Source organism: Castor canadensis, chromosome 17, assembly GCF_047511655.1.
Source record: "Castor canadensis chromosome 17, mCasCan1.hap1v2, whole genome shotgun sequence".
NCBI lineage: Eukaryota > Metazoa > Chordata > Mammalia > Rodentia > Castoridae > Castor > Castor canadensis.
Genome location: NC_133402.1, coordinates 55,609,800 through 55,632,411, shown reverse-complemented (window position 1 = coordinate 55,632,411; position 22,612 = coordinate 55,609,800). Strand labels below are relative to the sequence as shown.

At 36.6% G+C, this 22,612-nt stretch overlaps 1 protein-coding gene and 1 pseudogene across 3 annotated transcripts in view; one reads left to right on the top strand and one right to left on the bottom strand.

Annotated features, from left to right (window-relative positions):
• The window catches only part of Ryk (receptor like tyrosine kinase), a 92,460-nt gene that overhangs the window by 47,212 nt on the left and 22,636 nt on the right, over window positions 1-22,612 (top strand). For 2 of the 3 annotated variants that reach the window (XM_074059384.1, XM_074059386.1), the window contains exons 7-11: window positions 3,536-3,637; window positions 6,677-6,810; window positions 9,439-9,525; window positions 16,566-16,635; window positions 21,960-22,092. In XM_074059384.1, coding sequence (XP_073915485.1) covers window positions 3,536-3,637; window positions 6,677-6,810; window positions 9,439-9,525; window positions 16,566-16,635; window positions 21,960-22,092 — 526 coding nt within the window. The remainder of the gene's footprint in view (window positions 1-3,535; window positions 3,638-6,676; window positions 6,811-9,438; window positions 9,526-16,565; window positions 16,636-21,959; window positions 22,093-22,612) is intronic. The other variant, XM_074059385.1, reaches the window with a different exon arrangement.
• On the bottom strand, window positions 13,509-14,639 carry LOC109687724 (E3 ubiquitin-protein ligase SIAH1A-like; annotated as a pseudogene).

Sequence of the window (22,612 nt, the reverse complement as noted above, 5' to 3'; positions counted from 1 at the left end):
TTGTGTACATGGTGGTATTGAAGGGAGATTTAGAATTTACAAAAGAAGAAATGATATTTGGAAGCATTTGAGGGGATAAAGTGATAATGTGAACATTTTGTATAGGGCTTTGAGGGATGATGTAAGGAGAGTTGCAGGAGTCATTGAAGAGTATGATATTCAGAAGTCAGTCTTGATACACACAAAGAGTTGCATTTTCCTTGAATGTTTGCATGTGTGGTAGGGCTGTGAACCCACATAGGCCAGAATTGTGCAGATTTCAAATTCCACAGGGCACATTGTTCTGCTTGTGCCAGGGGCAGTTGGAGCCCATTTGTGTGGCTTTCCCTCTCCCAAAATGCTCATTGATCTGTCTAACTTCTGTGTTATGCCAGACAAGTAGTCATGGAGAGGCAGAGCTCTCCGTGTTCACTCTAAAGTCCTCCACAGAGAGGTTGATCTGCAGTATGTCCATTCTGTGGTCTTCCTCATCAGTTTGTGATTAGGAAATTTCATTCATTTTTTTTGGGAAGGGGATGGTTGAACTTGTTACATTGGCAGTACCCTCATTTTCCTCTTCTAGTTTCCATTATCCTCACCATCCCACTACCTCCACCATTACTGGTGACAACAGCTCCTTACTTTCTCTTTGTTTCTACACTTAAAGTCTAACACACGGATACATACATAGTAAGACACTCAGTAACATTTTTTGAAAGATAAATACAGGGAGGAAAAATATTTTGTTATACCAATAGTTCTTTGCTGTTTTTAGTATACATCAGCAACTCTGTTGGAAACAACCATTCTGTCTAGTTTATGTCTTTACATTCCACGAAAGTGTGGTATTCTCTTTCATTGATGGGTTGATTTACTCAGTGTTTTTCAAGGTCTCTCTGGGGCTCAGTTGGGCCCCTTTAGGATGATGCCAAGCACTGGCTTAAGTACTGGGAAGGGAGGAGTGAGTTTACAGTCTGCTTCCGTGAGACAGACATTAAACAAGAAATCCCCACTGGTATGTGGGGAATGAAGCTGTTGGTTGTGTTCACTACTGTATCTTCAGCATCCTGTACAGCACCTGGCATGCAGTAGAGACTTGGTAAATACTTGTTGATTAGCAAATAAATAAGTGAATGGCACACACACACACACACACACAAACGTACAAATTGTGATGTGTTTTGAAAGAAAATCAGGATCTTTGCCCACTTGCTTCTGAAAATCAAATTCATTTAGATTAGTCTTGAACTATGAAGTGTTGGCAGGTATACTTTTGAATCTCGTTGTCTCCCTCCTGTGGTACAGCTGTGAAAGTGTGAACTGTAATAGGTGTCAGGAGTAGGTTCCCAGCTGCTCCTTGTTCCCCTTATAACATAGGTCTTGGGTCCACAGAAAGCTTTCTCTGTCCATTTAGCACAGTGCTTTCCTCCCTCCCCACTCAGTATCTACTAAGTGAATGAAAAGTTAACATCGACCTGCCCATGATGCTTCTGTGCCCACAACCTTAAAAACCCTAAGGTGGCACAGGAGTGCCACCTGTTGTTCAGCTGCTAGAGAAAAATGTGGTCTGTTTATTCAGCCATTAGCAGTGTTGGTTGCAGATAGTATTTAAATTGTGCTTTCACATGCATCATAAATTTGAGCCTCACAAAAATCCTGTGAGGTAGATTTTCTTAATCCCATTTTATGAGTAAGTCAATAGAAGTCCTTTATTTCCTCCCTCTTTGAGGGTGATGGCGGTTCTCCTTCCTCCCCATTACTGATATTGGACTTCAAACAACTTTGATTTCTAGTCTGATCCTTGAGTAGTATTCAGATCTGCAACTTCTGCAGTGCTCTGTAGTTCCTCGCCATTCTAAGGATTAGGGGTGCATAATAGTTATAATAATGAAAACAATTAGAAACAAGGTATATATCTGAGGGCCAGGCACTGTCCTCAGTGCTTTCCTTACTTGTCTTTCATATAATCCTGTTAGCAGTCTTGTCAGGAGATAGCATTATGCTCTGTCTAGGAGTTTGAAACTGCAGAAGGACTGAATTCTTTGCCTAACTCATGCAGCTAGTGGTAGTGCTGGTAGTCATGATTTCAAGATTTATGCTCTCTGTCGTCTTCTTACTGCATTACCTGCAGGTGTGAACTCATGTAGATCAATTATTGAATGATCTCCAGACTTGAGAGCTCTTTCAGAACTCAGACTAAATGATGGCCTGATGAGTCCCTATTATATTCGCTGATTTGCAAAGTATCTTCAGCGGAGTGGCTGGGGGAACAGGGCTGACTGCAGCCCCAAAGGAAGAAGTAGCTAATCTGAAACGATAGGGAGCTCAAGGAAAGGCATGCCAAGGGGCATCTCAGAAGGTAGACAGCCATTTTGAGATATATATGGTGTGCTGACCAGGACAGCTTGTATATAAGTACTCTCCTAATGTTTATTTATTGAAGGGCATTCCTGTCTTAGTTTTTTACTATGACTTTTCAGAGGTATTTTAGTTATAATAGCAGATAATAATAGCTTCTACTATTAGCAATAAAAAGGCTACGTAGGGGCTTAGAGTAAGTCAATAGAAGGGGCTCATTGGCTGGATATTTACATTTTTCAGATGTATGTATGGGCAGATTACATAGCATCCCTTTGTCATTATTGTTTTTTTAAATATAGCACTATGGTGCATAGACAAGTCAGTTATAAGATTTTCCATACTTATGCAAGTTGGAACCTCTGAGTGGGCTCAGCTGACTCGGTAGCTAAGAGAGGCATGGGAGCCCTATCCTGCCATCTACATTAACTTTTCATGCTGAGTATGAGTGCTTCACTTCTCTTATAAGAGCTAAAGTACTGAGAGTGGAATGTGTCCAAGGGCGATCTGGGACAAGGTTGCTACCCACTGAAAAGAAGGAAAAACATCTTTGGGAACCATTAATTTGTGTCACTGTCAAGCACAGGATTAGCAGTTATTTGCACCTGCCATCTTCTGGGTCTCCTGTTTCGTTTAGAGAATATAGTATAATTTAATGTTTTAATACTAGAGATTTTTGAACATTCTAACAACAGTGTATGTGATTAAAAGTCTTGAACCACATAATAATATTCCTTCCTAAGTTTTGAGGATGTTGGCATGTTGATGTGGTTTAATACCCCCTCATCTCTACACCATTTCATTTGTAGCCATCATTAAAAGGGTCCTGTCTTTCTGCTCCTTTTCTGAAAAGCAATTTAATTGAATGGCTCAATTCAATTTCTTGAGATGAGCAATAATTCCCTAACATATCCTTGTGTAAAGTTTAGGACTGCTGTTTGAGGACTAGTACCTACATTTCTGAATAATTTTGCTAGGTGACCCTGCTTGATGATTTGGGGGGTAGAAATAGAGCTCTATATTATGAGGCTGATTAAAATTGCAGCTTGAAACACTGTGATAGAGATTCACATGTTATTGTGATCTCATCAGGATTTTAGGCAGGTTACAGTGCTTACACCCATTTTGTATGTATGGGAAAGAAATTTGTCATGGAGACTCACTTGTCAAATGTTTCTCTCTGAAAAATCATTTGCAGCATCAGTGCCAGCAGTAGTTCTCAAGGGCTGTCTCAGCCGTCCACCCAGACGACTCAGTATCTGAGAGCCGACACACCCAACAACGCAACTCCTATCACCAGTAAGAGTTAATTTAATTCCAAAGCTGTTACCCAAGTTTCCTGTCGGTGGTCCTGTATGGTTAATGTACTTGTGCATCATGTGTTCCATGTTAAACACATAGTATCTAACTTGTGCCAAAGTAGGTATGATCTGGAACTTTTTGCTTTCTAGGGAATTGAATGAAACATTTTTAAATTGGGTATTAAAAGTAAAATTTAAGTGTAATTCCTACAATTAATTTTGGCTTTGGGGAGATTTTTGTAGCTAATTATATTAAAAGAATTGCTAAGTTAATTCTTTAGAAATTTAGGTAGTTTTATGGAATAAGCTTTTGTGTTACATAAACACAGCAATTTTGGTTTTTAATGAATTGTCTTATGGGACTTTATTTACACTGTTTGGTGCTAGGGATTGAACACAGGGTCTCCAGTGTGCTAAGCATGCACTCTACCACTGAGCTATACTCCCAGCCCTTTACACTGTTTTCTAATCATACTAGGAAGCTAGCTACCATTGGAGTGTTGAGAACATGGAGTCTGATCCCCTACACACCATGGTGGTGCACATTAAACCCCGGGGCTCACACATGTTATGAAAGCGCCCTGTCACTGAATTACATCCCCCAGCCCCTAACTTCATTTTTATGAACAGGTTTCACACACTTTCAGATGTTTGAGGGAAATTAATTCTTTTTTAAAAATTGTTAATCAACAGATTATGGTACATACTATACACAATGGGTATGATGTATGTATACAGTAATATAGTTATTCTTAGAATATAATATATCTATAATGAGGAATCAGTTCATGCACAAATAAAACCAACACAATCATCAAATCATCAGGATATAGTGGGCCAAAGAACCACAAATCAGGTCTTGCCTCAGAGGTGCCATTAATTAGGATTTTGTAGGCAATTAACTGTTTCCCTTGGGCTGGCATTTTCTCTTTAATAAAATACGAATATCTGTCTGCTACCCAGTGCCCTGTTGTGGTCTTTTGATAACTTTCCCATTAAAAAAAAAAAACCAAGATTTATTGGAGAAAGGACTGATCCCAGGTCTGGGTCAGTAAATGAACCAGGACCTGTTGTTGAGCAAGATATCATGGATGCTGCTGCAGACTTGACAAGCTCCCACTGGCCAAAGATGGAATCATTTGACTATTGGACAGAATAATGACTACACTGAATTGGAACATAAAGTGTGTAAAAATTGATACATTTGTAACTTTGAGACAAGGTGTTATGTAGGCGGACTGGCCTTGAACTTGCCATCCTCCTGCCTTAGCCTCCCTTGCTTATTACTGGTGCGTCCCACCACACCAAGCGGGAGAGAATTCCATGATTAGATATGCTAAAAATGCTTTTAAGTCCTTGAAAATATATTTATATATTTAAAAATTTAGTTACTATTAATAAGAAATTTACTTGCTTATAGTTATAGACATTACCTTAAGGAGCTAGGTAATTCATTTATTATATATTCTAAAAGCAAAATACTTTTTTCCATCTTTTACTTGCATTTATTTTATGTGGAATTTATTCCCATACTATAAGTTTGCTTTTGTTTGTTCTGAGGATATCTTTTTCTTTTGTAAAGCTTTTCTGGTTTAGGATCAATGTGTTCCTTTTCAGTGAGGATCATCTCAGCGTGGCAGGGGAGCTCAGGGGTGGGTTAATCCGACCCTGAGCTCTGGAAGTACCGAGGTGCATCTTGGGTTCACTTGGATGTGTTCAGTGACCAGAGAGTCCACATCTAAATCCTTCAGTTCTGTGTTACTCTCTGCATGTTTAAGCATATAGCACAAAATTTCAGCACTTGTTTTGGGCCACAGACCTTTTGTTCAGCTCTACTACTTGACCTGCTCATACCTACCAAGTCCAGCATTGTTAATGCCAGAATGAGCCACATCACTTCTTTAAGTGACATCTTTCACATACTTGGTGGCTTTTTGGAAATGCATACCTTTGATGGCCTGGGCAGTTTATCACGTGTTTGTAAACTGAATTGAAAGATTTGAACCTCTTGATTTGCATGATTTTGTGGGGTTTTCTGAGTCATGAGAGAAGTTGAAGCATTTTCACCTCAGGCCACTTGGAAGAAGAGGAAAACAAAATACTTTTTAAAGGGCCAATAGAGATGCATGTGTTTTATGAATAAAAAACAAAAGAGAAAGGGGCAGAGAAAATATTTAAAGATAAAAAGGCTAAGAATTTTCCAAAGTAACAATTCAAGAAATTGATTTAAGAAAGTAAGAGAACTCTAGGCAGAATCAAACAAACACGTGTGTACTCTGTCTTCTAGATTGTTGATAAGTGGGTTCAGGTGTGGGCAGCCTGCATCCCTTATAAAGTGCTCCATACCTTTCCTGTAGGTTTTTTGGCAGCAATTGATCATCGCGTAGGTCCGTTAATTCTTCATAGGTTTTTCTTCCCAGTAGATCATTAGAGATGCCATTCCAGTTTCTACTTGTTAACACTGGCTCTTGGTTTTATTCTAACATTTTTTTCTTGGAATGAAAAACTTTAATTTATGGCTATATAAATTTTATTTTTGGTGTCATTGTATTAAGAATGAATGGGAATTGAGGAGACTTGTTTGAATCTCACAATGGCATGATTAAGCTGTGGGAATAGAGTGACTAAATTGATAATATGTTTCATTAGAAAATAAGGTTTTTTTCAACATCTCTTCATTTGAAAAGTTCTTTTGTTATATATTAAAAAATATTTTGGAAGGATTAAATTAAATTCTGTGAATCAAAGCTTGTTTCATTTAACTGAAAGACATTCGAAGTGATGGTAATGGTAATATTATTTGTAGGGTTTTTTAACTCTGTATTTTAACATTTGGGGATAGCGTTGTGGTAGGTGAGAAAACATTTCCTTAAAATTCAATGTGTCCACTGTAAGTAACTTGGTTTTATGCATGCCTGTTTCCTTTAATGATTCCCACATCAGCCACTTCTGTAACTTGAGTCCTGAGGTTCTAACTGAACTAGTTGGCCCTAATGCCATAATAAGGGTATTTATATTGCTTGGTCTGGCTTTGTTGGCTCCTCAGGTTATCCTACCTTGCGGATAGAGAAGAACGACTTGAAAAGTGTCACTCTTTTGGAGGCCAAATCCAAGGTGAAGGACATAGCAATATCTAGGGAGAGGATAACTTTAAAAGATGTACTTCAAGAAGGTATTTATTATCTCAAAAACAATTTGATTAAAAAGTTTTTTTTCATTTTTCCTTCAAACGTTAATGTGCCTTACACAACTTTAGTGGAGTTCTTGATTCTTAAGTAAAACAATGCATCCATAAGTGTTTGTTATCTTTAAGATACATTTTCTATTTTATTCACACTTAAAATGATCACTACTTGGTAGGTTTTTTGTTTTGTTTTGTTTTTGTTTTAAATACTTTTAAGTAATTTTGTCTCTGATAGATAGTATAGGAGTTCTAGCAGATAGAATAAGGGTTTGGAGTTAGACTCAAGTTCCAGTCCTAGGATTTATTACCTGCATGACCTTAGAGAAACCACTGAATGTCTTAGATCTTCACTTTCCTCTTCTGTAAATTTAGACAGTATTGTAATTTAAGTAGTGGTTGTGGAAACTCCTAGACTGTTATGAAGATTAGATGAAAGATGTTTATTAAATAAATTAACACATAATAATACTTGATATATAACAGCACCCTTTCCTTCCTTCCCTTGCTGGTCCTTGCTTTCTTCTTTGAATTTAGAGTATTGATTAGGAAGATGCTGAAAGATGAGGGCAAAAATTAATAAAAAATACCAAATTGAGCTCTTCATGTTATAAACAGAGAATTACTTTTTTCCCTTACTATAATTCAGTTTGGAATGTCTTGAATACGTGTGAGTCCTGTACTCAGCTGTTGTGTATACTTGTAGGTCAGTCACAGCTACATGAACTGCCTTCAGTGGCAAATAATAATTAATGAAGGCAGATTTTTTTCTGACCTGTTTTTCAATGTGTGGATGCTACATTGAAAACCATACCAATGTATGGTTGTCTGTTTTCTAAGCCTAACTACTTATCAGATTTGTCAGTGGTCTTGAGTAAGCTAGCATTCCCTAAAGAGCTAAGAAATGAGAGAGCCATGAATAGGGACTTGTTTTGTTTGCAGTTTTTTTTTTTTCCTTAATTCTTTAAATGGGATAGAATAATCCCATTATTATACCACCCAGTTGTGGTGGTATAATTTGAGGAAGAGAGGAAATTTTGGAACCTGGTGGAGTTTTCACAGCTGTAGTAGTTGATTTCAGAATAGAAAACATGGCTAGCTAACATTGCTATGTTCACTGGAAATCTGATAGGTACAAATCAAACAATAGATACGTGCCTTGTTCATCTGTCACATTGCCAAGAGTTAAAAAGACAGTTAATATCCAGGCTGACAATAGGCACGAGGAAACAAGCTGTCTTATACATCATGGTAGGAATATGAATTCCTGTGAACTTGTGGTAGAGTGATATATGTGTAGATAGACTTTAGTGTCTGGTTCCCATATCCATGAGAGTTTCGTTTTTACGTATATGTAAATCCATGTTTGCGGTGCTGTTGTGGAAGAGAGAGAAGAAGTATAGTGAAGTAAGATAAACTTGAGTGGGGATAAAAAGGAAGACCTTCATAAGGAGTGAACTGACAGGCCAGGGTGTCAAATCTGACAGTATATAGGACTGGAGGGTTTGAAGAGGTTTAGTCAGCTTTAAAAAGACTGTCTTAAAGATTGTCCAAAGCCTTGTTTGCTTCGGGAGTCCAAGTTACTCTGTTTCTCTGTCCAAAGTAAGACTTGATAGGTGGGCACCAACGACTTTAGTGCTTACTGTGAAAGAAATTAAAGCAAGACCCATGGGCGTGCTGTGTCTGCAGCAGAGCAAAACTGTGGGCATTTCTTTGAAGTTGTGAAGGATGGAAAAGTAAAAATGTTCTTGTGAGAAAGAATAACCCAAGATTAATTTTTCAATGATTATCTCATTAGGAATCTTTGTTTTTTCTTCCAGTTCTGGGGATTGAAACCAGGGCCTGTGTATGCTAGGTAAACATTCTTCCACTGAGCTACATCCCCAGCCCTTGGATTTGGTTTTTTTTTTTTTTGGAAACAGGATCTTCTTATGTTAACTAGGCTGGCCTTGAACTCATAATCTTCCTACCTCTACCTCCCCAGTGCTGGGATTATAGATGTACACCATCACACTTGACTCAGATGTGTGTGGATTTTCATCACTCATTTTTAACCACTCCCCAAAGGTTATAACTTCTTTTCTTACTATTAAAGTTTTTAGGAACACCTTTTACCAGTGAATTAAGGGTCTAAGCATCTTGTCTGAGACCTTTTAAGTAATGGGTGGTAGAAGAAACCCAGAACTGTTTTTAATCCAAGATTTGCTCCTTCCCTTCAAGCTGCTTTTTAAAGTTCTGCAGTGGCAGGATGGACAGTCTGTTTTTCTCCTTTCATTGTTCTGAGACTAGTCCTACAAACTCATAAATGCCTGTATTGATAACTCCATTACTTAGCTCCAGTGCTCTTGGCTATGTCATTAGTTTATTTCAGGAAAAAAAACCTCTCATGTACTTGGTTTAGATATGGTGTTTCAAAAAGCAAGTTAAGCTGTTTCTTAGTTACAAAGAACCTCTAACAGTCATTAAGTACCATTGATTGGGGTCATTTCACTCTAGGGCTAGAATAATGCTGAGAGCATTTGCCCTTGTTATGATTAAGTTACATTTTACCAGAAAGTTCTGTTCTGTATATTATGAAGGTTATCATATGATCTCATTAATTATTATTTTTCCTTCTAGGTACTTTTGGTCGTATTTTCCATGGGATTTTAGTAGATGAAAAAGATCCAAATAAAGAAAAACAAACATTTGTAAAAACAGTTAAAGGTAGGTATTTCTTCCCATACTATTTCCATAATGCTTTCTTGAAGATGGCAAATTACGTCTCAGTTTCTTAGTGTGTGCTGGACCTTCTAAATTAGCCCATGTTAGTTTAGCTCACATGAGGTTAATTTTGGACAATTTTTTTTTTTTTTGGTGGTATGGGATTTGAACTCAGTGCCTCATGATTGCTGGGCAGGCACTTTACCTCTTGAGCCACTCCACCAGCCCTGTCACTGTAGGTTTGGGACTGTGACCACATGAGGTTAATTTTAGAGGAGAATTGGGTGGTTCTCATTAGGTTTAGAAAATAGAAAGTTAATAAATGAAGATATTAAACATTTATTAGGTATTCTAACTTCTAGTTAAAGTGTATCTTTGACTTCATTATTTCTATGTCTAAATTTCTTATGTTAAAACTATGGTACCATAATTTATCTCCCTTAGAAAACATTGTCATGGGTTTTTCCTATAAAAAAGAAAATTAAAATAATCCCAGATGTACAGTACCTTATAGGGATATGCACTGTTGTCCTTTCACTCCCTTTCCCCTTTTTTTTCTCTAGTGTACTATATAATTCTCTAGGAAATTCCTGTCCCAAGGGATGTATACATTTAAAATTTTGATAGATATTGTCAGATTGTTCTCTAAAAGGTTTAACACCTGTTTATGGTTTTATGAACAGAACACTTGTTTTCACATATTCATCTTTTGGACTATTTTTTGGAATGTGATGCCTAATATTTTGTTTATTAATTTATATAAACTACTCAGAAAGTTCCAATCAGAATCCTACAATGTTATTTGTATATGTCTTATTCTGTAATACTGGTATAAATTAGTAAGACTTTTAGAAGTAGGATTTTACTTACTTACAATTGATATTTGCAAAAGCTTAAATAAACTTTTCTTATTTATGTCTTCATTTTTGTGGTACTGGGGATCAAGCTCAAGAGACTCATGCATGCCAGGCAAGCACTTACCACTGAGCTACATCTCCAGTTAGTTATTTATATAATAACATAATATAATAACAGTTAGTTCTGTTATTTGCTCATTTTGACAGTAAGAAAAGTATAATATAGTGCTCTTAATGTCTGTCAGTTTCTGATATATGTTGAGATGACAAGGTAATTTTTGAAAAACAAAGCACTTTGAATGCAGAGATTGAGGGGAAAGTTAAATTTAGTTTTATGAGTAGACTGTGACAGAATTTATGAGATTTGCAAAGTTAATTTATAAGAACTGTGCTTCTAAATTTACTTAAAGGAATACATGGAAAGTATGAAGGGGTTATGTTTATTGTTTCTAAAGAGTTGGGTTGTATCAGTCTAACAAAAAAAATTGTTGGAATTGCCTGTAATTTAGCAAAATTGCTTGCTTAAGGTTGTTAAAAATACACACAACCATGCACATGCCCCTCTTGCCTTTTCTAAACAAGTTGTTTAACTCACTGTGTCCTTACTATTTGTTTTATTCACCCATTCTTTCCCAGCTCCCAAAACACTTTCAGAGGTTAATATTTTAAGGTAAATCCCAGTAGACATTCTGACTAGTTTTGAAGGGTAGTTTACGTATTACTCTTTGTAAATGTAAAATTTTTACCAGTTTAATACAATTGCCTTTTGTTTTTCTTTCTTTTTTTTTTTAAAGGAAATAGTTCCTCTTAATTCTAATATTTCTTGTAAGATTTGTTAATATCTATGGATTGCAATGAATCTTGAATTAACCAGATTTCCATAGAGAGTTGGGTTGATTTAGGGGGAGCAAAGGAAGTAATAGTGATAAGAAAACACAATATGGATACTGAGTCTCTTTCACAGAATATAAGTTTCTCTTTCCATGCCACTTGCTTGTTGCTCTGCCTTACCATGCAATTATAGTGTTCTCTCTGAGCTGGAAGGAAATAAAAGCACAGTGAGTTCTTCTTAGCCAGCCTGTAGTCACAGTTTGTATGGAGGTCAGAGAGGAAGTGCACCAGGGCACTTGGCTCAAAATTGTTAGAGAGGTAACTCCACATGATTATCTCCTGAGATTTATTCTTTTGGAAGGTTGCTTTTATTTTTAAATTAAAACTACTTATTGCTGACAAAGTGCTTTCACAAATCTGTATGCTTTGTTACATGTTACACAATTAGACGTTTTGTGTAAAATACAAAAAAGGTTATATCTTTTATGCAGAAAATTGGAGTTTAGCTGTTTAAAAAAAATTGTAATTTTGTGCTGAATTAATGGATATCCAATATAAATTTGCAGAGATTGAAATTAGAAACTTGAGTCTTCTGTGTATTATGAAATTCTATAACATAAATGTACCAGTTTAGGGTTATTGGTATTAAGTTCTTATTTTCTTTAATGGTTATAAAATTTTTGCAATTTTGGAAATAAAGCAAGTTTTAAAAATCATTTTGTGCTTACATGTAATTTTTAGATTGTAAATTATTTTATGGTACCCTTTTCAGATGTGTATATCTTGAAGATTTCTCTGGGTGAAATTTTTCTTAGATCATCATGTAGCTCAAGTGTCCCTTCCTTATAATAGAACATACTTATCAAAGTACATGTAAAATGATCCATCCTGAAATTAACCTTCTGCTGTTGTTGGGTCTCCTTACCAGTTGAAGTGGAGGTAAACTCTAACTGGGTGGGACTCTCCAACTGTTACTGGTTTTCAGTCTTCCAAAGATCTTTCCAGCCCTTGATAATTCTAGCTATCATTTCATTAGAAATTATTTAGATTATATTGAGAGCAGTAAAGGCACATTTTGCCATTTACTACAGGATCCCAGTTTTTAGAGTACAGTTTATTCTAGCAGACACTGATGGGAATACTCCTTTCCCTAAAAAGTGCTAGCTAGTTTAAGTCCTTGGCTTTCTGCTCACCCATCGTACATACTTATAGAAGTCTTTAAAAGAATTGTGGAGATAAGCAAACTAATAATAGGAGAGGGACTGAAGTAAGGAAAGAGATTCCAATAGACTTTGGAACCAGATATTTGAGATTTCTCAGCTTGGACAGCTACATTTTTTGTTTTTTTGAGACAGAGTCTTGCTGTGTTGCTCAGGGTGGCCTTGAACTCACAATTCTCCTGCCTCAGCCTCCTAAGTGCTGGAAATACAGGCATGTGCTACCATGCCTGGCATGACAGATCCACTTTTAAGGAGTGAATATAGCAATTGTAGAGCCTGAGCTCAAAGGACTGAGTTTTGTTTTTGTTTTTTTTTTTTGCTTAATTTGCCAGATAATCTTTTTAATGAGAATTACAAAAGACCAAAACATTTTTTGCAAACTGCCTTTTTAAACAAATGATTTGCTTTAAATTACGAATACTGGGTATGATGATGCCTTCTTCTGCAAAACCAATAAATACAAGAACAAATTTTAAACATGTGATTTGTCCAAGATATTTTGGAAAAGGAAAAAAAAAAGCCTGATTTTTTTTTCAGTTATTTATATAAATGAGAATGTATTCCCTAACCTTTCAGAGAGTAAGCCTGAAAGCATGACTGGATGAGAAGGAGTGAGATGGTGAGAGGGAGACACACTGAGAAGACCATCTTACAGCTGCTTCAAATAGCTTGATAATTGTTCTGATGTTACCATTCCTTTCTGGAACCGTATCTTCACAAAATAGCTGAATTTAAAATATTTCTAATGAACTGGTTAATGAGGGAAAAGAAAATACGTACTGAACACAAACTTTGATATAAACAGTTATGCATATCAAAAGACTAACTTTAAAAAGGTACAAAAAAAGTGAGATAAAACCTGAATTACAGAAAAGGCAAATTTATTTAATGAAAAACTAGAATAAAAATTAGCAAACACACACACCCACACCCCTCAAAAAAAAAAGAAAAATCCCAGCAGCACTAGGTATTGACTCACACAGGGGAAAGCAGTGGTCAGAAACCACTCAGATGGCTTGTCAGTTAAAGGAAAAACCGCACACACATACACACGCACACACATACACACGCGCAGTCAATCTACAACAAACACAGAATTTAGAATTATTTTACAATGCTTCCTTTCTTAATACAAAAGATGCCCATCTTGGGGGAATATATATATTTTTCTCAGTGGTTTACTGTTGACTTATTTTTAAATATATTAGTGTTCCTACATGCAACTGTTTCCTGTATTTAACAGCCTTTCTTTTTATTTACCTTCGTGTGTCTAGCTTCTACCTACCAAGAGTTTCAGGTCGGCAGGCAGATTGGTGTCTTATTCTCTGTTAAATTGAATGCAACAGTTTTAAATACTGGCCAGAAAATGTTTGATTGCCATTTCAACACATGGAAATAGTTACACTGATGCCTAAATTGCCATTTTCTGCAAAAAGCTGTGCAATGCTGGTGTCAAAGACTAGGCAGTCACTATTCATAATGGCTGTGCAATTCCCTCATGAATAGATCGAGGAGTCGCTTCCCAAGTCAATCGCCACCTATGACCACTTAGCTCAAGTTGATAAGCAAAATTTTCAGCTTGCTTGCGTGTTCCTATCAGCTGTACGATTGGGAAGAACTGCTGATGACCATCATATTTTTCCTGTTTCTCCAAAACTAACATGAAGTGAAAGCCAAAACAGGACTGCATCATCACCCAGTCAACAGCACCAGGAAGATTATGTCTGTAGCAAGGAAAACTATATCCTCTCCCTGTAGGGTTGTAATGGACTTGTGCTGATGCATCAGATGGGGCTTACAGCATCCAAAGAGCCTTGCCATTTACAGGAAGCACCAGGGCATGGACAGGAGTTCATGGTGTGCTTTCTCTGTGTGTGGAGGAGTTATTTCACACGCAGAAGGAAGAGTACTGGATTGGCCACTTTCTCCATAGCCAAGTTGCGAATGGATCCCAACAGGCCGCAACAAGTTGGACAACATGTGAGTTTTGGGCAACAGTTGCTACAAACGAGATGGCCACTCTTGACACTGGAGAATGGGTGGTAACACATAGTCAAAGCAGACAGGACACTCAAGACTCGCCAAGTCACTGTTGGATGCAGTTGTGCCAGTCAAGGCAGGTACCCTTTGGGATGGTGGACACTTGGAGGTACCAGTAGGTAATGCTGTAGCAGTCTGACGGCTCATTTCTCCGCCATGTTGGCCGAACACCGGGTTTCCACAACAAAGGCCGGCACGAGGGCGCGGGGCGCGCCGGGCGCCTCCCCCGACCAGGCCCGCCTCTGAGCCGTCCCCACCCGCGGCCCGCGTGGCCGCAGACCCTGCCGCGGGGACGGGGCCGGGCCCGGGCCCCGGGAGCCTGTCATTTTCCTTGATGAGGCTGGAATGTGTGGATCTTGACTTTGGCAGTCTTGAATCTTTATCTGCTTATTATTATATTGATCAGGAGCTTTAGAACTTACTAGTATTTCTTCTGTTGGCATAAAAATTAGCTACTGGTTTCTTTGAAGGTGTTTTTAAGAATAACTTACACTCATTCGTTTTTGATCAAAACTTTTTAAAAATTTCAAACTCGATTTCAGTTTTATTATGGAAATACACTATGTATTTAATAGAAGTGTTCTTTTTCAAACAGTGAACAAATTCTATGCTATTAAGGTAGTGGTTCTTAAAAGGAGAGGAATCTTTTTTTGCAGTGCTGGGGTTCAAACTCAGAGCCTACACATTGAACCACTCCACCGCCCTTTTTTGTGAAGGGTTTTTCGAGATAGGGTCTCACAAACTACTTGCCAGGGCTGACTTTGATCTCTGCCTCCTGAGTAGCTAGCATTACAGGTCTGAGCCACCAGTGCCTGACTAAGGAGAGGAATCTTGTGCACTTATGCAAATACTTAATGGCTTAAAAATTCTTCTGGAGAATATTACCAATATTAAAGATACTGGAAAATTGCATTTGCATATTTTTGTTTCAAAAACATTGACCTAAAAGTCAGTTTTAATTTTGTTTTACTTCTGTGGACCAAAGCCTGTGAGTTTAGAAGCTAAAAATAAAAGGGAATAATCATATCCTAAGTTTGGCTATTAGATTAATTTTCTTCTAACTTAATAGTAGTTTTGTTTGTTTATTTTAATCACAGGTAAGAAGAAAACAACAAAAGGCACCATAGTCTCTAATCAGAATTTCCATGATTTTTTTTATAATTATATGTTTGTAAGGTTAGAAAGTATAAAGAACAGGAAGGTACAAGATGTAAATTCTCTCATCTTGAAAAGTAACCACCATAAACAATTTATGTTCTCTGCATGAGTTAAGGGGGGAGAAGGTTTCCAAATATATCTGACTTTCAAGTAATTTTGTTTTCAAGCCATAGCTGATCACACAAACAGAGTTCTGTACCTTGCTTCTAAAATTTAATATATATCTAAAGTTCTTTCTCTGTCAGTACATACAAGCCTGTACTGGCATACCAGTGTGCCAGGGTAGTTCTTTGTTGATGGATGCTTCAGTTGTTAGCAGTTTACAGTGGGACTGATGATGCAGAGTGTAGATGCATTTTGATGTTGTTACATTGCATCCTCCACCTATTCAAGATGCTATAGATGAGACTGATAGTATACACTTGTGCCCAGACTGGCACAAGTTCAATCTGAGGGGGAAAATGGCATCTCCTAGTTTAATTTGGATGTCTTTATTTAGAAATGAGTCTGAAAATCATTTTAAAATTTTGTTGATGACTTGTTTCTTCCTTTGTTGGTAAGCTGTATGTTTATACCCTCTTCCTGTTTCATTTTTTCATGTACTGATGTCTGTGACTCTTTAAAGAAGGAGATGCAAGGACATTAGACGTCTTTATGTCTTTAGTGTTGCAGATATTTTTCTAGTCTGTTACTGCTTTTTCTACTTTGTGAAACCTTACTGAATTGCTAATTTTTATATAAAAGTTACTTTGAAGGTTGATATGTTCAGTAAGACTCAATCTGCTGCAATGGAACTTTAGGCTAGCTCTGTTTCAATTTACTTGTAACTTTTAATGAAAGTTTACAGCCCAAGGTAATACTTACCAATAGCAGGAATTATTAATGTCATATATATATATAGTATTATCACTCCAGGCAATTTCTTTTCTTTTCACAGATCAGGCTTCTGAAATTCAGGTGACCATGATGCTCACAGAAAGTTGTAAACTTCGAGGTCTTCATCACAGGTAAGAGCAGAAGCTGCGAGCATGTCAGTGTTCAGCATAGCAACACTCTGTGCTGAGTTTTTATTTGAAGAACATGGTCATGAGTTCTGAACGGAAAACTTTGAAATGGCTTTTTTTTTCTTCTCTGAATATAAAGGTAAAACGCATGCTCATTGCACAGTTTATAAACAATAAAGTACAAAGAAGAAAATAGACAATAGTATGTAAACCCACACCTGGATAATCATAGCTGTGTTTTCCAGAAATACTCATATTTGTGGCATATTTCCCTTTTAATATATACATACATTAAAATATTTCCTATAAAATTTTTGACATATTGAACATCAAAGACAAAAATAGGAAACACTAATTAACTCACCTCCTAGATGCAGTGATAGTTAAGATTTTGCCATATTTGTTTTGTTGTGTGCGTGCATATGTATAAGTTTATCTGTATCTGTACATATCTAGATACAGATATCTAGATCTTTGTGGAGATATTTTATAGTAAGTTACACATCTCAACACTTTTAATGTTGTCCAGTGTGCTTTTTTTTTTTTTAAAGGATATTTTCCTGGTGAAATGGCTCAAGTAGTAATAGGCCTGCCTCGCAAGCATGAAACCCTGAGTTTGAATCCCTGTACTGCAAAAAAAAAGTCACAATATCATTATTATCTTTAATATAAAGTTAACAACTTCTTAAAACAGTGTTTCCAGATTTTCATGTCAGTAGCTATAAGTCCCTATCCATGTTTTTAAAAACTACATAATGGTTTGTTGAATGGCTGTACCACATTTTATTTAATCTCTTATATATGATCATTTGGTCATAATATGATTTAAAAAAATACTTAGCTCTATAAGAAGAACTTTTTTATTTTAAGCTTCTTAAAATACTGAAACGTCTATCTTCTGAAGCAGGAGAGACTTACTTATAGTGTGAACATGTGCCTCAGTATCAGTGTCATTGCAGAGATTTTAAAACACTGTATCGCCCACTTTCTTTGTATGCTTTCTGAATATTTGACCACATGTTTGAAAAAATGGTACTATGACCTTCCCTGTAGGAAGATGTTTATGAACTTCTAGAGAAAAAGAGATAACAGAGTGATACATGTAAGAGGTATCATACATTTTAATTTCTGTGTTCTTTGAGCAGTTTCTTGAGCTCTGCTAAAATGTATGGTGAATACACGGAACTTTATTTTTTATTGTTTTTTGGGGGGGACGGCGGGGGAGGTTTCTGGTGTTTGAACTCAGTGCTTCACGCTTGCTAGGCTTGTGCTCTGCCACTTGAGCCACATCTAACTCCAGAACTTTATTTTTTTATTTGTTTTTACTTTGTTCCAAAAGAGCCTAAAAAGGTGACACCTACAATAAGATGGTAATGAAAATGGAACTATTTTTATTTTTAGGCATTGTGGTGGTAGAAAAGGAACAAACTATTGTAAGGTGAAAACTGTTTTTGCTGTGATTGAACATAAGGCAATTATAACTTAGCTTCTGGTCAGTCAAAGGTGAAGGAAACATTAAAAGTTGATAAATCCTAGTAGCAGGAGAAAAAGAAACAAAATCGTGTAGGTTGAAAAAAAAATTCCTTTAGTTTCAGATTCCAAGGCTGATGTCTCATTAGGTTGATCATATACTCCAGACATTAATTAATATAAGGAATAGATAGATATTTGTGTTATTTTCATTGAAAAATAAAAGCCATGTTCCTTTGAAGGGTTAAAATTACATGGTTTAAGAATGCTATCTTCCATTAGCTTGAATCAGTCTAAGAATAAAAGTCACTATTTGTAGAGGAATGGATGGACAAATTATCACTTAGGCTGTATTTTCTAACAAACACATTTTGTCTCCTCTAGGCTTTTGACAAGAACTGGGAAATGATCAGTCTGAAGTGTCCTTTTTGGCAGTGTTGGGAGTGTGTGATGTTCTGTTATGCTGACTAGGGGAGGTGCCAGAAGTGTTTCATACTAGTATATCATACTAACTCGGCACTTGCATACCTAGCCAATATTCTTACTCTGATGAAAGGTCTGCATCCCTTCAGCACACAAGTGTGTGGCAGGGATACATGGGACAAAGCCAGGATTTTCCCAAGAAGCAGTTTTATATCCACTGTAGCTCTAAACATGCCTTGGCTGAAAAATGTTCAGAGTGAGCATTGCAACATTCTCTCATAATGATTTAGGCTGTCCAGCTTTCCAGCAGTCCCAGGATACCCCCCAGGGTACAGAGTGGAGTGACATACTGAATTGGAAGTACTCGATACTAGACATTTCGAAGAGTGAGGAAAGACGTTTGTAGACCTTTGTAGAGGTTGTAGTGTGATCACGGTTAATTGCTCATCTTGACTCTGCCTCTTTGCAGTTATACTGCAAAGGCACATTATCAATATGTAGAAAGTAGTATGCTTTGCATTCACTATAGCAGTTCATCTCATTTCATCTAATTTTTAAGGGAACTAGGACCTAGCACACTTGATGCAATTGATTATATATGGCTGCGTGTGTATATTTGTTCATTCTTTAATTCTGATTCATTCAGTGTCCATTTTGCATGCAGAACTTTGCAAGGCACAAGGAATAAAAATGAAATGATAATCTTCAGAGCGTATTATAGAATTTACCAAGCAAATTCAGTATATTTAGCGAGAAATGTCACCTTGTTTCATATTTTACCCTTCTAATTGGTTGTAGTATATAATTCAGAATGTTTGCTTCCTGTTTTAACAGTCTGTGATTAAGGGTTGTACATTTCTTAAAATATCTTAAAGCATTTTAAAATTCTGTCTTTTTTACTCCTTTTTTCCATTGGAATTTGTGAGAGTAATTGTTATCAGAAGTTAAAATACCTATATAAATAAAAAATAACAATTTGTTTTAATTACCTCAAAAGTGCCTCACATCAAAGTACTCTTGAGCTATTTCTTCTTGTGGTTTAACCCCCCTTTTGGCCAAGGATGTCAGTTGGTGGGCTGTATTTTCTAACAAGTGTCCTTTGTTACGCTGAGTGCCTCCCAGCCTTACTTTATAAGTGGGTGCTCTAAGACTAAGACGTGGAGGCAATTCTAGGTCAAGCCTTGCATACCCTTCCTGTACCTTCTCTCCATACCTTCTCCTGTGCTCACCCATTCTTAGAGATCTCAATCAGACCTTCCCCCTTATCCTCCTTTCCTCTGTAAAATGGGCAGAGTGAAGAGTAGCCATTTGTACTTTGAAACAGTTACGTGAACTTTGTTACCTCTCCCAGAGGGTTTTAAATCTTCAGGTTGTACAATAAGATTTTTAAGATTTGACCTCATTCAGCACAGTTATTGTGCCTGGATAAAATGCCATTAATTCTGTTCAATAAATTTCATTCACAGAGGAGCAGAGGAATAATTTTTTTGGTTAAAGAGATGGGACAACTCATTGTGTTCACCCTGAAATCATGGTATATTCAGGTTAATCCTGAGTATAAACCTTTAGTCATTTTAGGTGCATGTGAATTGGTAGAAAGGAGACTCTGTAATCATTCCCCTTTTTTCCCTTGGGAGGAAACATCCAGTGGTCCGGGGAAAGCCTAAGGATTTTGGAATCAGATGAAGACCTGATTTTTTTTTTTTCTCTCCATGTACTTGACCTTTGTTCTTCAGATTACCTAACCTTTCTCCTTTGGCATGAGTTTCTTTGCTAATGAAGTGATCATAATGGCTGCCACTCTTCAGCCATAATGTAAGCAGAAGCCCTAAGAGAGCTTACCTCTTCCAGGTCTATACCTGTTCTAGGTCCATACTCTTGTACATATACATCTCTTTTGGCTCTATACTTTTTATAAGTCCACTGATCTCCAAGTCCTCATGTTCCAGTTCCTCAGGCTTTTCCTGTTAGTCCAAACACAAGCAGAACCTACAGCTTTGCCACTTGTACAGTAGTGGTCACACCAGAATGTTATGACTGTAAAGTGATGTATTCTCAGTTGAGATAATTTTTAGGAAATAAAGGCAAGGTAGAAATTATCTTTCGTCCCCATGTCAAAGACAACTCTTAACTGTTGGTATAGTTCTGCAGTTTTTTTTTTTCTTCTCCATACTTGTAACTCTTCCGCAGACATGCATTTTCTATATTGTTTTTCTTTAAGCTTTTACTCATATGCTCACATCCTTGGGACCATTTAATTGTTACATATTACTCTATTGTTCCTTCATTATGCTCAGGTATTCATATTATTTTCACTATTAATACTCCATTAACTGTCCTTGTTCTTAAAGCTATTTATGATTGATATTATTTCCTTTATAAACATTCTTAGAAGCAGAATTTACTCAGTAGGAATGTCTTAAGGCTATTGTTATGTCTGTGCCTTTCAAATATTTATTACATTATTTTTAGTGGCACAGAATATGAAGTATTGAATGTAAAAATTAAAAGTATATGATAGTTTTTTGCCTTCTAGGAAATTTCAGCTTAAAATGAGATAATTATGTAAAATGTTGCATACCTTGGGAGAAGTTAGTTATTTCCAGACATCAGTGGAAGGAATGTCCTTATGCAGTAGGTTGGAATATATGTGTGCACACCTTAAAAATTAAAATGGGAACAAGATAGTCTTCACATACTTGGCTTTATTTTACACATGATAGCAACCTCTTATGGTTGATGGGATCCCCATGTTGTAAATATGAAAACTAAGGCCAAAAGAGAGAGAGAGCGATAGTCACCCAGATAGTAAATGGTGAATCTAATTTTCAAATGTCTAATTCTAGGGCTGAGGACATGGCTCAAGTGGTAGAGTCCCTGCCTAGCAAGTGCAAGGCCCTGAGTTCAAACCACAGTAACCCCTTCCCGCTCCCCCCAAAAAATGTCTAATTCTAAATCCCATGTAACTAGCTAAGAGCTTAGCTTTTGTGGCACTTTCAGCCTCTTGAAGACCTTTTTGATTATCATATTCTTTTCCACAGTTTGGATTGGGCCATTTTTTAAAAAGTATGATTATAGAATAAGTGGGGTAGTATGATAATACACTCATGGCCAAGCCATTTTTTAGGTGTCTCTGAGTACCAGTTGAAGTAATGATTTAGTGTGATTTCAGTGTGTCTTCAGAGATTCCAATATATAGGAAATAACTCTGAATTTACAACTTTTCTCTATCAAGAAAGCACATACTTTGGGACCATTTTAAATCTTGTTTAAAAAATTGAGCATTTATAATTTGAAAATTTTAATTATAATCATGTTATTAAGTATGTTTTGGGATTTTGTTTTGTTTTAAATTTATTACTTTTTATTTAAAATAAGCCCCTAGGCTTTTAGATTTCATTTGTTTTTCTCCCAATTTCTTATTATTTCTGTAGAAATCTTCTTCCTATTACTCATGTGTGTATAGAAGAAGGAGAAAAGCCCATGGTGATGTTGCCTTACATGAATTGGGGGAATCTTAAGTTGTTTTTACGGCAGTGCAAATTAGTAGAGGCCAATAATCCACAGGTGAGAAAAATTTGCCCAAATACCAATTATTTGCTAGTAGTTTCCAATAATATCTTTGAAAGTGGATGTTGTCTTACATATAAACTGTTTAAAGTCCTGCAAAAAGAAACTTAGAATGAAACTGTTGATTGAGAGGCAAATGACGATGGTTTATGATTCTTATCTTGAGGCTTCACTTGACTGATGCTCATGTTTTCCCTTGTATTTTCATTATGTGTTTAGTCATAATCACCTCAAAGTCTCTAACACCATCTCAGTCATTTTCGTGCTAATTCTTTGAAGGCGTTTGTCCTAGATCTCCTTATAGGAAGGGAAACAGACTTTATAGAGCCATTTGGTCCATATTATATGAAAAGCTAGTGCTAACTGGCGATAGATTATGGGAGACAATTGGGTAATCTTAAAATGCTTGGCTGTTGAGATGGCAGTCAGTTAAGAGTTTCTTTCTTGTCACTGCTTGTGCACTTAGCTGTGAATGTTTGGTCAGATGCCAAACATGTTATGATGGCAGTGGTAGTAA